The sequence below is a fragment of the Hyperoodon ampullatus genome (assembly GCF_949752795.1).
Source record: "Hyperoodon ampullatus genome assembly, chromosome: 4".
Lineage (NCBI taxonomy): Eukaryota > Metazoa > Chordata > Mammalia > Artiodactyla > Ziphiidae > Hyperoodon > Hyperoodon ampullatus.
Genome location: NC_136917.1, coordinates 59,040,670 through 59,057,157, shown reverse-complemented (window position 1 = coordinate 59,057,157; position 16,488 = coordinate 59,040,670). Strand labels below are relative to the sequence as shown.

Below are 16,488 nucleotides of genomic sequence, written 5' to 3'. Positions count from 1 at the left end.
GAACACAAGAGAGAAGAGATATGGGGATATATGTATATGTATAGCTGATTCACTCTGTTATAAAGCAGAAACTAACACAACATTGTAAAGCAATTATACTCCAATAAAGATGTTAAAAAAAAAAAAAAACCTCACCTCTGCTCAGATAAACTAATTTTGGCCACAGGTAATCAAATCTGAAAACTTTTTAATCCAAAGAAATGATTCTCTCCTTTCAAACAACTGCATTATACAAACCATAAACAGACTATTCTGAGAACTAAATAAATTAAAATATAAATCAATTTGTTTGTCTTAAATCAACATATTATGGGAAATAAGGCAAGACCAACAACCTACTAGTCTATGAAAAGTAACAAAGCAAAACCCCAACATGAACAGAAATAAAATCAGCCTGATCAGAGCACAAGGAACAAAAGGCTTACAGAGCCCACTGCACACAAGTTCTGCTTCATTCAGGTTCTTTTCAGGCCTGCCTAGAAGATCAGTGGCTAGTGGGATACCACCCTAACTCTGACTTTGAGCACTGCCAAGAGCCTCAAAGAGTCTTGATAATCCCTGTTTCAGAAGAGGGGAGGTTAGAGTAGGTTCAGAGGAGCTTCCACTAAAGCTCTCCAGCTTGCCCCATAGGCCAAAGGTCTCCCTCATCAATCCCAAAGACAATCCAACAGTCTCCTTAATGATCTACCCATCTTTCCTCACACTTCAGCTATCCACTGTCCAGGGCTCACATTGCTCTAGAAAGTCACCAAGCCCACCGGTCCTGGCCCAGAACAAAGTCAGGCTGTCAGTCGTCAACTGGCCCCTGACGCTGGGCAATGCTTAGTTCTGACCTCTTGACTGTCTGAGCAACTTCCTCACAGTGGTTATTCCTTAACCTCGTCATTCCTTAAGCACCCAATCAAGGCCTTCTCTTTCATCATCCAAGGTAAAAGCCCCACCCTTAGCTTGACTCAGAAAATCGAAGACATCTAATGGAAGCTTCCTCAATTTCTCTCTACATCTCTCGTACTCTTCCTTGTTTTTGTCTAGGCTGTGCTTCAAATTTCCAAGGCTCATCACATTCATGAGGCCAAGACTTTCCATCTGCCACCTAAACAACTTTGCCTCATCAATGATCTTCTCTCTGGGATTTCAAATCTGTCAACAGTGCCTCCTTCCCCCTCTGCCTTCCAACGTACACAAAAACTCTCTCCATTCAGCTTCAATGCTTCAGTGTCCCTCTGAAATGAAGAGCTGCCTCTGGGAAGATGTTCCTTCATGGCCACACCTCTGTCTTCTCGCAGCATTATATTCCTACCTGGGGTCTTCCTACACCATAAGCCCAGGCAGGCAAGCCCCTCTGTCAATGCCCACCATGGTATCTCCGACATCAAGCACTATATCTCGAACATTATAGGAGTTCAACAAATGTAACAAGAAATGAATTTTTTGGTGTGGCTATCTGTGAAGTTACCAGTTTCATTCTCTTCTTCCACTTATTTTCAAACTCCTCAGACTCAGGAGTTTATATCGTCCTTCTTCATTTCCTCATCTCCCATTCACGGCACAGTCCTGAATGGACTAAACTACACACTTATTTTCACATAGTTAGATTACTGCTTTTCAATTCTCTTTCCTCCTACCACCCCCTATCCTGACAGAGGGGATGCTGTGCACCACCACCATCCCATTATTCTGCTACACATCTCTGCCTCTCCTACCAGGTAGATATACTCTCACTTTTAGAGTGAGAGTTCATGTCATCCTCCCCTTCATTGCTTCCTACCTGTCCTCTTCTCTACCTAGTCAAATATTATCTCCTCTTAAGTTACCAATCAAGTTATACCTCTAGTACTGTGACAAACCTAGGAATGGAACAAGCTCTGGAAAAGGGCCTCTCATTCCAGCTCCAGGTCAGTCCTTGAGAGCTATTCCCAGCTCTGGTTAATCCCAACGTTGGAGATGGCCTAGACAGTCTTAGCCAGTAGGGCGAGGGCAATATTAGAGAAAGAAGGGAAGTCGAGGCTCCACAGATTCTCTGAATTAAAGCCAAGCCCTGGGTATGAGGGCCGGAACTGGTTTTGGCAGCTAGTTTTCCATTATCTCTAATCCAGTCTAAGTTTTTTTATTTAAGTCAGTTTGCGGGTCCCGATCTTTGAAAGCTGAGGCTGTGCAACTCTAAGTACTCTTTATTAAACCTCAGAGAGAACCAGTAGATGGAGGAAGGAGAGGAAGGGGAGAATAAGGGCCTAGGGTGAGCATTAAGCATATAAACGCTTGTTAGAAAGCAGATGTCCAACCATCCAAGGCCACAGACTGCAAACTGGACCCTGGCCTGCCCCATCCAGGTACTTAAGGCCAAAGCCCAGGCAGAGATGCTCTGGTGCCAGTACAGTGCTCAGCCAGCTAGTCTCAAAGTGGCCTCAACCTTGACAGTGGCCATCCTGCCCTGGCCTCCACCTGCTCCCCCCAGGGGGGTGTGGAATTTGGCTGCCATGGGGCAGTGGTCAGCCATCCTGGGAGAAGTCCACATATGGGAAATGGTGTCTCTCTGAAATGAAGAGCTCTAAACTGTCCTTATGGAGCCATGTGGGGCCTTCATGTATTCCAGCCCACCATTATTTTCTCTCCCAGTACAGGGTAATTTGGAGCCTCTGACATTGCTCCTACAGGTCTCAAGAGGCCTGGCATCCTGCTATGCCCCCAGCAGTTCCCTGACAAACTCATACTGATAAGGAGTAAAGGAGATGCTCAGAGTAGAGACGCTTAACAAAGGCTAGGGAGGTGGCAGTAATGGGGGAGATGGACTAGAAGTATAGGCAGGAGAGAAACAAATGAAGTTCTCGGGGAATCCCCAGAAGACTTGAAAGGTTTCAAAGTAGGGGAGGAAGGCACTATGCAGAAGGAGGCAGCACCAAAGATAAGCTCTGCTGAACACCTCATGCTGAAAAGTTGTTGGAGATAGCAACTTGTGTTCAAGAGAGGACACAGATTACCATACCACACAAAAAGCATGCAGTTTCCTCTATCCTGCCCCTGCTCCACCTTTCCAGCGCTGCTCTGAGCCAGGGTGAAAGATCATCCAACAGAGGCCCCTTGCTATAACCCTCCCTCAGGCCATTACCTCCCGCTGGCAGTCAAGAAGTCCCAACCTCCCCACTCTCATGAGCGAGAGGAGCTTAGGTATGAACTGCCCTTAACCAATACTCCTACTGTCACCCACCGCTCATAGGCCTCGAGGTGTGTGTGTGCCTGTGTGTGAACGATGGGACACAAGCAGGTCATACTCTTGTGGACCATCTTGGGGAATGAGATAACCTGTAAGGAAGATCCCTCCTGACTAGGGAAGGAAAGGAGGGTCACCTGCCTCCCAATCACAGAGCTGGGTAGGTGGCAGAAGGCACTGGGAGCTTTGCCCCTTAGTCCCACCTCAATTGTAGCCTGTGGTATTAAAAAAAAAAAAGTATCTGGTCTTTATCCCTGGTTCCTGAAATGACTCTTGCAGGGGATGGGTGGATGGGTGTGGGGGGGGCGGGGGGTGGAATTAGGTAACATCAAGATGGGGGCAGGTCACCAGAAAGACCAAGCCTTGATTAGACAGTTGGAACCTTTAGCCCCACCTCCAGGGAGGAAAGGGGGGCTGGAGACTGAGTTCAATCTCCAATGGCCAATGACTTAATCAATCACACGCCTAAATAATGAAACCTCCATAAAAGCCCCTAGGGGGCTTCCAAGAGCTTCTGATTGGTGAACACCTAGAAGTACTGGGAGGGCAGTGTGTCCAAAGAGGGCATGAAAGCTCTGTACCCACCCCCCCCCATACCTTCTATGCATCTCTTCCACTTGGCTATTCTGAGTTGTAGCCTTTATAAAAAACCAGTAAACATAAGTAAAGTGTTTTCCTGAGTTCTGTGAGCTGTTCTAGCAAATTATCAAACCTGAGGAGGGAACTGTGGGAATCCCTAATTTATAGCTGGTCAGTCACAAGTCCAGTGGCCTGGGACTTGTGACTAGCATCTGAATTAGAGGCAGTGGGACTGAGCCCTTTAACTGTGGGATCTGACACTAATTCCAGGTAGATAGTGTCAGAATTGAGTTGAATTATTGGATACCCAGTTGGTGTCTGAGGATTGGAACATCACACAGCCTCTTCTAAGCTGCAAGGGGCCAAAGGCTTCACAAAGACAATCCTGCAGAGTCACCCAGACCAGAGTCAGGTGTTCCTTCAGACAGATGTCCAGGGCCTGCAGGAAATCAGACTCCTCCCTTAAATGCCTGAAACAGAGTAGTTGGTCTACCATAAATGAGGTTTTTAAAATTCAATTCCCTCCTATTGCTCGTGCAGATCTGAAATGATCTGACCAGATGGCTGGTGCTCTATAATTCTTGGATTGCTCTCATCAGTTGTTGATGATTTAGACTTTTTTTTTTTTTAACCACCTCACATGAACGTGTTCCTGCACAGGCTTCCTGTATGCTCCCATCAAGTGGCTCTTTGTGCTAATGCCAATATTCCAGAGGCTCTCACACAGTATTTCAGAGCCTGCAAGTCACCTCAGGTCAATAAGAAGCTCCAGGTCTAAGCTTCCCTGAACCCATATGAGGCCAACATATAGCACTGGGTAAGGGGCAGAACAAGAGAGGCCTTTGCTCAGATAGCCTCATCGCCTCCATTTTTCCTTCAGGTCCCCAAGGAAAGGGAGGCAGCAGCAAAGGTGTATTTTTAAAATGACAACTATAGCCATTTATTGAATATTTCCTATGTGCCAGGCCCAGAGTGAAACATTTTACACATGTTAATCTTGTTTCAGTCTCACACCATCTCTGTGAAGTAGGTATTTTCATCCCTATTTCCATATGAGGAAACTAAGGTTCAGAGATTCTAATCAAACTGACCAAGGCCACACAGCTCAAAAAGAGAACTGAAGGTGGGTTTGGAGGTTTAGCATCATAAAATTTGACTCAAAGTTCCACCAAGATCTCAGGGATAGAGAGAAGGCCCTGGCCTGGCCTCCCCATACCCTCCTTAGTGCCCTCATTGAGCACAGGACACTACCACCAGGACATCCAAAACACTTTTTCTCTCTGTATCCTCTGTGAGACCATAAGCTACTGGAAGGCAGGGGTCATGTCCCATTTGTTACCCAGAAGGACATTATGGTACAGTGGTTAGGAGCTCAAGATTAGGGCCAAACAAAGCTAGATCTGAATTCTGTCTCTACCACCTACTGGTCATTTGGCTAAGTCACTTATCTCTGAGACTCATTTCTGTCTATGAAAATGAGGGTAGTTATAGCACCTGCCCTCAAAAGATGCCTGGCACAGTCGATGCTAAGTAAATGTGAGCTATTATCTGTCTCTGGCTACCAGTACAGTGCCTGGCACAAAGTAGGATCTCAGGAAATGCCCAGGGAGCAAAAGGCCCACAATATCTGGCTGTGACCAGTTTTCTCTAATAACAAGTGCACAGGCACAAAGCCTGGGGTACAGGGGTCCTCAGCCCTAGGACAAATTCCTGAGTTCCCTGCCCAGAACCCACAGGACCTGCCAGCAAACAGCTTTCCTCTGCTTGCTTGTGAACAGCTGATGCTGAATCCACACTCAAATGCTTGCTGTGCCTCCGTAAGGTATGACAGATCCCAAAATAAACCAGGAGAGAGAGAGAGAGACAGGAAAATCACTTCCAGGAACAAGCGACTCGTAGTGAGGATGCTGACAGTAATAACAGAGGCAGGGAGACTTCAGGAGGGTGACCTACAGCTGCTCCAGGGCTAAGTGACTGGGGCCCAACTCCTATCTGGCCTGGTAGGAAGGTCCATGAAGTTACGGGTTGGTCCCCAGGCCACAGCAGGCAGTCAGGAAATCTGCCTTCAAATGAGCCCAGTGTCCCCTCCTTGAGACCTGAGGACAACAGAGATGAGGTCCTCCCTTCAGAGACCTAAAGAGACAGAAGGTACTGAACTGAAATCAATAACTGTCAACATAAACTAGCCATTTTGCCATTCTCTTAAAAGTCCCCAAAAGATATTCCACCATCTTCCTATGCCACGCACCTAGCTCTCAGGCAGGAAATGCTGTACTAACCCCTTCTGCTCCCGTATCAAAATTCTCCCTGGGAGGAAAGAGGGAGAACATTCCATGACCATGGAAGTCTCTCCTTGTCACCATAAGTTCCCTTCCCTATCTAAAGCCAGAAAGGACAGGAAGGCTACATTCTCATGTACCCTCACTGGCATCCAATTCCACAATCAAGTTTAAGGAGTGGCACAAATGGCAAATTTACCATTAAAAATCAGAACTGCTGTGTACTGAGTAATGTCTACATGTTGGGAATCCTCAAAACAGCCTCTGCAGCAGGCAGGGCAGGACATTTCCCCGACATCACCAATGGGGGAAATGAAGGGCAGAAGGATTCAATGACTTGCCCAAGATCCCCTAAGTAGCAAAGCTAGGATTTGAACCCAGGACTGGCTCAGTCTAAAGTCTGTGCTTGGGACTTCCCTGGTGGTCCAGTGCTAAAGAATCTGCCTTACAATGCAGGGGATGTGGGTTCGATCCCTGGTCAGGGAACTAAGATCCCACAGGCCACAGGGCAACTAAGCCTGCACGCCACAACTACTGAGCTCACGCACCTCAACTAGAGCCCGCGTGCTGCAAACTACGGAGCCCACGCGCTCTGGAACCCGCGCACCACAACTAGAGTAAAGCCCGCGCACCACAACCAAGAGCCCGTGTGCCGCAACAAAAGATTCCCCCATGCCTCAACAAAGATCCTGCATGCTGCAACTAAGACCCGACACAGCCAAAAATAAATAAGATAAATAACTGAATAATAAATAAATCTTTAAAAAATAAAATAAAGTCTGTGCTCTTTACCACTAAATTATACTACCTCCTCACTTATCTACTCACCCTGGGACTGGCTACATTCCTTTTAACCTTTCAGTAGCTGTGATGGAAGCTCCCAGGCAGCATTCGTTATGTGGTGAATTAAATATACTCTGATTAAAGGCAAGTGCCAGCTATCCACACAGACCACTGAGATGTCAATTTCCTACCAACAGACATAACATATAAAACCTTAATATACACATAGAACACCTCGATCCTGTCCTGGGACCTAAGAGAGTCTTGTCTGCCTCGACAGTACCAGACTCTGAATCACCACACATCAAACCCTGAGGCCATAACAAACCTCTCACCTTCCCTCCCCTCACTGGTCCTGCTTTGGGGGTGAGTGTAGGTGAAATGAAAAACACTCTTGGGATATGGGGCAAGCATGTCTGGACCTAGACTTGCTTTGCCCCCATTGCTGAGTGTCTGTGCTCAAGCACAACACCCCAGCCTTTGGGGCAGCTTCAAGGGACTTTGGGGCAGAACAACTTATAAGGGGCTCTTGAGAAACTAGAAGGCAGAAGATGACGTCAATGGGGCAACAAGTTAAATATAAAAATCAGTACTCCACTCTAATTCTCCAGGAGGTGCTCAGAGCCCTCAGCCTGCCCTTGTTACACAGGCTCTGGCCCTCCCTCCCCAAAGATACAAAAAGGGCTCTTTTGCTTAACCATGAACAGGAGCCCCACTGCCCAGAGGCTGGGCAAGGGCCCTGGGTCAGAACTTTCAGGCCTGTTCTGCAATGTGGACTGGGGTCTTGAAGGGTGCCACAGGAAAAGAGACGGTAGGAGTAGGGATGACAGGACATTGACCTCCATCGGCTCAAGGTACTTGCCTGGTTAAAAGTGGTACAAGCGGGCTTCCCTGGTGGTGCAGTGGTTGGGAGTCCGCCTGCCGATGTGGGGGACATGGGTTCGTGCCCCGGTCCGGGAGGATCCCACGTGCCGCGGAGCGGCTGGACCCGTGGGCCATGGCCGCTGAGCCTGCGCGTCCGGAGCGGAGAGGCCACAACAGTGAGAGGCCCGCATACCGCAAAAAAAAAAAAAAAAAAAAAAAAAAAAAAAAAAAGTGGTACAAGCACTTTTAATCACATAAAATCAGTGGATACAGCGTACATCCTCCACTTCCCACACCCTGAGAGCCCCTCTAGTTTTAGTCTCCAAAGACCAGGGGGGCTCAGTTCTCAGGGAAGGTAGAGGAGGGCAGCCAGAGGTTGGATCTGCTAAACCCAGTACCTCTGTCCCTAAAATCTCCCTCTACCCAACTCCATTAGCACCTACTTGGTTTCCTTGGTGATTCATCACTCTTCTGTGGCAGCAACTACCCGCATGCAAGCCCAGCAGGAGTGATATTGCTACCAGATAGTTGGCTGGCACAGCAAACGCTGCCCCTGCCAGCACAGCAGCAATGGGGGCAGTGAGGACATGGTGATGAACATCAGCAAGGAGTTGATGAAACTATACTCTGGCAGCTGCCAGGGCTTGCCATCCACCCGCCACAGTGCAGAACGCAAATAGCCTACTCCTGAGAATGGGCTCAAGTGTCACCACAGTCGGGCTCCAGCCAAGGACAGCTGGGACTCTAGAAGGACAAGTGGGAGGAAGATGGGTCCAGGCTGGGGTCAATGACATAGGACAAGTTGGCTGGATGACATAGGTCAAGTCACCTAACCTCTCTGAGCATCAATGTTTTCATCTGAATATAAAGACAATAATAGCTCCTATTATTGTGAAGACTGAACAAGATTATGCACATGAAGCACGTAGCACAGTATCTGAATGTGGTAAACACCACAACTGCTGGCTTTTTTCATTATTATTTTAAGCCCTGGGCCCAGGGCCATAAAAGGGTTAGAAAGTTGTTCCTTCTGAGGATGCTCCATTTAAAAACCAGGCCAGGAACAGCCCCTGTTTCTTGGCACAGGTTCCTTTAACAACAGAAAACTCCTGCCCCACACCAGTGCTCCGGACTCTCCCATGAACAATATTTCAGCAGCACTAAGCCGAGCAGCAGAGCCCAAAATAGCATTTGCAGAGTGAGGCACATGTCACTGCCTCTCCTGTGCTTCAGAAGTGCAAGGAAAGAAAGTTTTCTATCACTTGCTCCAAAAGCTCGGCCACCCACCACCTGCCTTCCTTCCAGGGCACTCAGATGCCACAGTTTCTGTTCTGCAAGAAAACTAAGGTCCTTGAGTCCTGCAGCAGCAGCCACCCTTCCTCCCCTCCAGGAGGCCAGAGAGGGGCTGTTCCTTCAAAACAGCCCTGGGGGGAGAAAGGACATACACATTTTGAATTTCAAGTGTGTTTCCTGGGGACAGCGCTGGGCTTGGTACCTGGCCGAAGTGCCTGCCACTCATGGGTCGGGTGAAACACCTCCAGGACCTTGGGATCCAGCTCCTCCTCTTCTGTGGTTTCCTTTCTCTCTGTTTCTTTGGTGCTGCTCTCCTCTGGGTTGGTCAGTGCAAACTCCTTCAGAGAAAGGAAAAAACAGGGCATGAAGCACCACAGTTGGGTACCAGGCAAGCAGAAAGAAAATGGCCTGGGGCAGTACACCCTTCTCCTCCTTGCCCTTCCTGCCCTCCTTAGCCCTGTTTGGACCTTTCACAAGGTTAGTGTCAGACCAGTACAAGTGAGGTGATATGGTTAAATTAACACAGTATGTGTTGTGTGTATATGGCACTTTTGTATATGCATTAAAAAAAAAAACTCCAGAAGGTTCCACACTATCTTGAGGGAGTTAAGGGAACATACTGGGGAGAGGGGTTGACAGAACGAGACAATAAGAACTTTTTACTTTTTAGTTGATAAGCTCCTATCCTGTTTGATGTTTAAAATTCATACCTATTACTCTTACAATTAAAAACTAAAGATATTTATAAAAGAAAAAACATACATATGAATAGGAAAGTAAGGCCTCAAATGGTCAACACAGATGTACAAAAGTTGGCAGCTAAGGCCCAATTAATTCCTAAGCAGCCCAGCAGGGCAGAGTAAGGGCGTGGGTACCTTCATTACCCAGGGTACCTATGGAGCATAAATGACCTCTTAGGGCATTCCAATCCATGGAAGAAGGGGTACAAGTGGGAAGGTGCAAGTCCAGCTGGGCTGAGGGAGGAAGATGCCCGGGTTGGAAACCTCTTCCTAAAACCTGTTTCCTTCCACCCCATGGAGAGCATGGAGGATTAATGAGATGCTGTAGAGCACTTTGAGCTCAGGAGACAGAGATGTAACATAAATACAAAGTATTATTCATCTTGCTCCTTCCCAGCCTCCAATCCTTCCTGTCCCATTTTTAAACCTGTTCTTGCATAAAAGCAGTAAGGCCTCAGGCAATTGGAACCAGAGGGTTCCAGAGTTCTGGGAAATTACATTTGGGAGGGCAAAGAGGAACCCACACTAGAACACTGGGAGATTATTTCAGCCCTTCCACCTCCCCCGCCATCACTTTTCCTCCACCTCCCAATTTTTCCCGTAAAAAGAGTAAGTATTTTTCATGGATTCTTCCTATGAATCCAAACCTGTGCTAGATACTTTACGTAGATCTCATTTTGGTCTCCCGAACAATTCTAATCCTACATGGGAGGTAACAATGTATCCCTTTCAATGTGCCCCAGCACAAATCTGAGCTCAAAAGAAAACAAGGGGGCTTCCCTGGTGGCGCAGTGGTTAAGAGTCTACCTGCCGATGCAGGCGACACGGGTTCGTGCCCCGGTCCAGGAAGATCCCACATGCCGCGGAGGGGCTAGGCCTGTGAGCCATGGCCACTGAGCCTGTGCATCCGGAGCCTGTGCTCCGCAACGGGAGAGGCCACAACAGTGAGAGGCCCTCATACCGCAAAAAAAAAAAAGAAAAGAAAAGAAGGAACAGAGAGTAGATGTGTGTGAGACTAAAGAGAAGACAGACCGGCAGGAAGCTCCGTGCATTCTAAGGGCACAGACATCAAACTTTCAACAGCTGAGTTTCCTGAGGGCAGGCACCGTGTCAGTCTCTTTCACCACTGTATACCCCTTGCCTAGCCCAGGGCTTAGTTTGTAATCACGCAACAAAGGAACAAAAGAAGGCCTTCCTCCTACAGACAGGTATGTCTTTTTGGATGTCTTTTGGAGGCAAGTCCAAAGAGTTTGCTGGAAGCCAGGAACTAGCCCCACACTCCAGAACAAAGACCACTTTGTCCACTAAGTTCCTGCAGCCTATGTACTCCAGGGCCCAGCCATGCTGGTCAGTCTCTGCCAAAAGCACCATACACGAGACTATGGGACTAGAAGACCGTTAATAAGATTTACCTCAGAAGTATGTGGACTAAATGCCTCCAGAGGCCAGGCAGGGATGGATGTAAATGAGAGCTGTGTGCCAGGTGTAAAAACAACCAGGAGTGGTGGGACTGTGAAAACTGGAGTCCTCCTGCCTTGACTAAGAAACACAGCTGCTACTCAGCTGCTCCACCACTGCCACGAAGGCATTCAACTTGATGAGAAACAAAAATCCAGATTTTTATGTGACATTTTCTTACTTTTAGAACACTAAGAGGGCCAAACTAAACATCTCTAAGCTTTACATTACAACTCTTGCTTTAGTGTATCTATTAGCCAGTTAACTCCTGGCAGGTACAGTTGTAATCAAGTAACCAAATCCTCAACATCAAGAGAAGCAGAAAGAGGCAAGGGTAATGGTGATGATGAAAATATGGCAGAAAGCCCAATCCAGGCAAGGCTAGTGTTCATTCTGATGAGTAGGGGCTGAGAAAGCCTCTTTTTCTAGATCTTTAATGAGATTAATAGAGTAGGTTCAAGAAGAAGGATTACAACAAGATATGAACCATTGAGACACATGCTTCAAGCCCTAGGAAAGCCAAACGCTTTCTGCAACAATCCCATCACTGCTCAAAATGTTTTTTAAGCTTCCTCTTGGTATCATCTTTGAACCATATTTTAAGTTACACACAGACACACACACACACACACTCACACACTCACAATCTGCCATTATTTTACAGATCACCTGTTTTTAGTAGAGGTGATATAAATTTGGTGTTCCCGTCTGGTCAGCTCACCCTGTTCACCAAATCTGGCTCTGAGTGACTTTGGCAAGCACTGAGGGAGGTTCAGTCACACAAACATACTACAAGCTGGACAATCACTTCAAAGGTGGAAGTGCAGAAAAGGTTTTCAGGAAAAGCAGCATCATGGAGGTGAGGTTGTAATGATAACAGTAGCTACCATTTATTAAGCCCTTACCCATATTCCCAGAACTGGTCTGAAGTGCCTTCCATGCCTCACAACTCATCCAAGTTTCATCTATGAAGCACATACTTTTATTCCCATTTTACACATACAGGGCCTGTGCAAAACCACACTGCTGAGAAAAGAAGAGCAGAGATTGAAGCAGGACTGCCTGGCTCCAAAGTGCATGCATGAATTCTGACTCACTTCTGTGTTTCTGTTCTTAGTCATGTGTTCTAACGGTTGTGCCCTGGGATGCTGAGGGAAGGAAGCAGGGTCAATGAGATCACCCCAGCACATTTATCAGTACATCCTCCTTCCCTTTAATGACTGTGTTTAAAGAAACACCGTCCCAGAGAAAGGGACGACCCTCTCTCTGCTCCAGCAGTGTCCTGAACAGGAGACAAAGACCAAGAGGTGAGGGAGGCCAGCCAGCCCTTGGGTCAGCTCTGAAGTAAATCTCATGCTCTGGTGACCTCTCAGTTGGCTTCTCCGAGCTCCCTTCCATGCTGAATCCTCTCTTCTCTCTGCCATCATTACTCTAAATACCAATTTCCTCTTAAGTGGCAAGAAATCCCAGCTAAGGTGTTAGCTGACAACAGCTTACCATGTCACACTTCCTTATAATTGTAACTGAGTAAGAGATTCTTAAAGACCAAAGCCTTCAAGATCCAAGAGAATGAATGAATCTCTCAAGGTAGGTGGATAGATGCTGTGACAGAGACAGACTGAGAAGGCAACATTTGGGATAGGAGCCTGGCTGACAGAGCCCTAAATTAAACAATGGAAGCAGCCAACCCTTACTAAAAAATAACAGCTGACATTTATTGACCATCCATTAGCCATATTGTGCCAGTGCCAATGCTAGGTGCTTTATATATACAATCACATTTAATCTACACTAAAATTTAAGAGGGAGGTACCAACCCTGTTTTACACATGAGGAAACAAAGCTCAGAAATGGTCAAAGTAAAAAAAAAAGAAATGGTCAAATTGCCAAAGTAGGAGGCAAAAGGGAGTTTACCAAGGCTCTGTGCTCCTTCCACTGGGTTCTACTACCTCCCTCATCATCCACCATCTTTTGAAGGCCAGTATACCACACAACCACATCCCTTTAGCATTCGCACTGCTCCTAAGATGTGGCATCCCAGGGAGATGCCATAGCAGGAGCCAGGAAGGGAGGCTGGCTCCAGATCATACCCTGATACACACAGCCAGCCTTTGCTGGGTGGCCATTAACCTGTACAAATACCTTTGGGGAGGACAATTCCAGGTCACTAGGAGCATTTGCCTGGACTCTAGGCTCTGAACAAAGGATCATGACCACTCCCACCTCCCCCACCACCCATTTTCACTGTTGTGAAGGTGGCTGGCTGCATAATTTGGATTTTAAATGCCATCGGGGCAGCAATTTTTATGGTATGAGAGAAAAGATGCTTCAACTCCTACTTGTACTTAGCACATGATGAAAGATTATGACAAATGGATACAGCTTAGGAACAGACATAAGGATAAAAGCAGCTTTTGCTGATGAAAGTCAGTATTAACATTTTTCTGAGATTAGACTCAAAAGAGCTAATATAAACGGGCCAGAATAATTACGGCTCTGAAAGCTCATCTATTTGGTTGGACTATTATCTAAAAGAGACTTACTAACACACAGTCCTTAAGTAAATTCATCAGCACGCTTTTGTTAATTGTGCATCTGCTAAAGCTCATAATGGGGAGCACCCAGATCCTCATGAGCTGCAGGTTGGAGGGGACACAGCCCTGAGCCCTCGAGACACTTGGGTGCTTTTCTGGGCCAGGCTATGCCAGAAACAGCCCCAACTTCATGCCATGGCCAGTCCCAGCCTCAGGGGCCAATGGGATCCCAGTCTCATTCTCCTTGAAGAGGAGACCAAAAAACGGCAGCAACAAGATCTTAGTCAAAGAACATTAAAAGCTCAAAAGGATTCGTGACTCCTAACTGTACATTCTCTCCTGCTCTACAAAGTGGGGAGAAAGGCAGAGAGAAAACAAATGACTTCAGAGAGAAGGTAGAAGCTTGCCATGAGCCAGAGGTGAACCTCAGCTGAGCTGGATTAAATTCATCACAATTGTCATTTGCACTTCATGGCCCTCCGGCTCCAAAGCCTCCAGCACTTTACCCAACATTTAAGTGGGACCCCTGGGGTTGGAGAAGGTGGCCAGGGGAGGGTGATACTGAGAGAGCTGACAGTCAGGGCATCTCAAGGGAGAGGAAAGAGAGGGCATTGGGAGTTGATCAAGGGTAGGCTGTTGGTGGGGCAGGCCAGGGAAATGGGGCCAGGACACCCTGCAGCCAGGCCAAGCTCAGGGCTTTCTCAGGCATTCTGCCCCTGCCTTTGGCAATGACAGAAACCCTCAGCAATGAGGTCTGGGTTAATGAAAAGGAGGCTGCAAAGAACATGGAGAAAAGGACAGAGGGAAAGAGGATACAGAGAATGCACATGGATGAGCAGAGTAGACAAAGAAGCAGTCTTACTTGGTGCTCACCACACAGGCACCCAGCCCCTTGGGGAGAATCCTGACCTTCCCAGCTCTGCCACAAACTAGCTTTATAATGTTGGCCAAGTTACTTAATATCTCTGAGACTTAATCTCCTCCTTGTCAAATGAGGATAATAATTGTAGTTGTCTACTTCATAGGGTTGTTGAGGGGATTAAATAAGAATACATATAAAGCACATAATACAATGCTTGGTACATAGTAAGCTAATCATATTATCATCATTGTTATTATATCATTATCATCATCCTCATCTTTTCGCCAAAGAGAAACTGTGTCGTAAGCTTTAAACAGAGGCCAGAGGACTAAGGGATGGGGGAAGAAGTACACATACTATGTGACCCAGCACTGGTCACATTCCTATAAGAAACTCCCACAGCAGCTCTGGTGGCATGGAGGCTTTCTTGGACCCAAAGAAGATCCCTCTATTTGCGGTAAGACACTTACCGAGTTCTTATGACTGAGGCAGAAGGTGAAGCAGGAGGTCATCAGCATGCCGAGTAGCATGCCCAGAGGAGCCATCCGAAATAGGAGCAGGCCCTGGTGAGGCATAGTTAGGGGCCTGAGGAATGTAAACACAGAAAATAGAAGGTCAACAGGAAGCTGGTGTTTGACACCCCTCCCCCTGCCCCAGCATAGTGATTCCCATGATGTCACTTTTTTGACAGATGTCAAACATTTCAGATGATGTCAGACATTTCCTGAATAGAGGTATCACAGGTCTTTTACCCCAAAGGCAGATCAACCTGAAGTAAGCCTCCATTCCCCCATATGGGGAGATATGCCTTGGTTAAAACTGTACAGTAAACCAGGACCCTTGCATGAGCTATAATAGCCCTGGTCCCTTCCTTCTTCATTATCCGGGTTGTTATCAGGTTGCACAGGGTGGTATTGGCCATGGTGAAGAGAGAAGGAAACTAACCAAATGATCTGTGTGTGAACAGACATGGGCCCAAATTCATATGAGCCTTTATAACCATTCACTTCTAAACCATATCCACTGTTATACTTGAAGACATACCATCAGCACCCTCTAAAACAGCAAAGTTCAATATTCCCAAGCCATAAAGCCTTTTACATCACTTTTCAGACAGTCAAAAACACCAAAGTGCAGGCCCTAGTAGCTGTTAAAATTTAAATAGCACAAGGATAAAAGGATACTCCATGTTCACAGATTGGAGGCTTAATAATGTTAAGACAACAATACTACCTAGAGCAATATGCAGATTCAATACAATCCCTATCAAAATCCCAGTGGTGGGGAATTGGGGAATTCCCTGGCGGTCCAGTGGTTAGGATTTGGCACTTTCACTGAAGTGGCCCAGGTTCGATCCCTGGTTGGGGAATTAAGATCCCATAAGCCACAGCATGGCCAAAAAAAAACCAATGGTGATGTTTTACAGAAATGGAGAAACCCATCCTAAAATACATATGGAATTTCAAGGGACCCAGAACATAAAAACACTGAAAGAGAAGAACAAAGTTGGAGGACGCACACTTCCTGATTTCAAAACTTACTACAAAGCTAGAGTAATCAAAACACTGTGGCACTGGTACTACAGACCAATGGAATAGAATTGAGAGCCCAGAAAAAATTACATATATGATCAATTGATTTTCAGCAATGGCACCAAGACAATTCAATGGGGAAAGGACAGTCTCTCCAACAAACTGTTCCGGAACAACTGGATTTCCACATGCAAAAGAATGAAGTGGACCCTTCCCTTACATAATATATTAAAATTAACTCAAAATGGATCAAAGATATAAACTGAAGAGTTAAAATTCTTAGAAGAAACATAGGGAAAATCTTCATAACCTTAGATTTGGCAATACTTTCTTAAACAAGATACCCAAAGCACGGA

General features: G+C 46.6%; 1 protein-coding gene across 1 annotated transcript in view; it reads right to left on the bottom strand.

Moving 5' to 3' along the window:
- SIL1 (SIL1 nucleotide exchange factor) overlaps window positions 1-15,522 on the bottom strand; it is a gene marked incomplete at its 5' end in the record, with an annotated part of 159,064 nt that extends 143,542 nt beyond the window's left edge. Inside the window, 3 exons of the mRNA XM_079701556.1 lie at window positions 9,209-9,344; window positions 15,071-15,185; window positions 15,353-15,522. Of these exons, the coding sequence (XP_079557682.1) occupies window positions 9,209-9,344; window positions 15,071-15,185; window positions 15,353-15,522 (421 nt within the window). The remainder of the gene's footprint in view (window positions 1-9,208; window positions 9,345-15,070; window positions 15,186-15,352) is intronic.
- Between the last annotated feature and the right edge of the window lie 966 nt (window positions 15,523-16,488).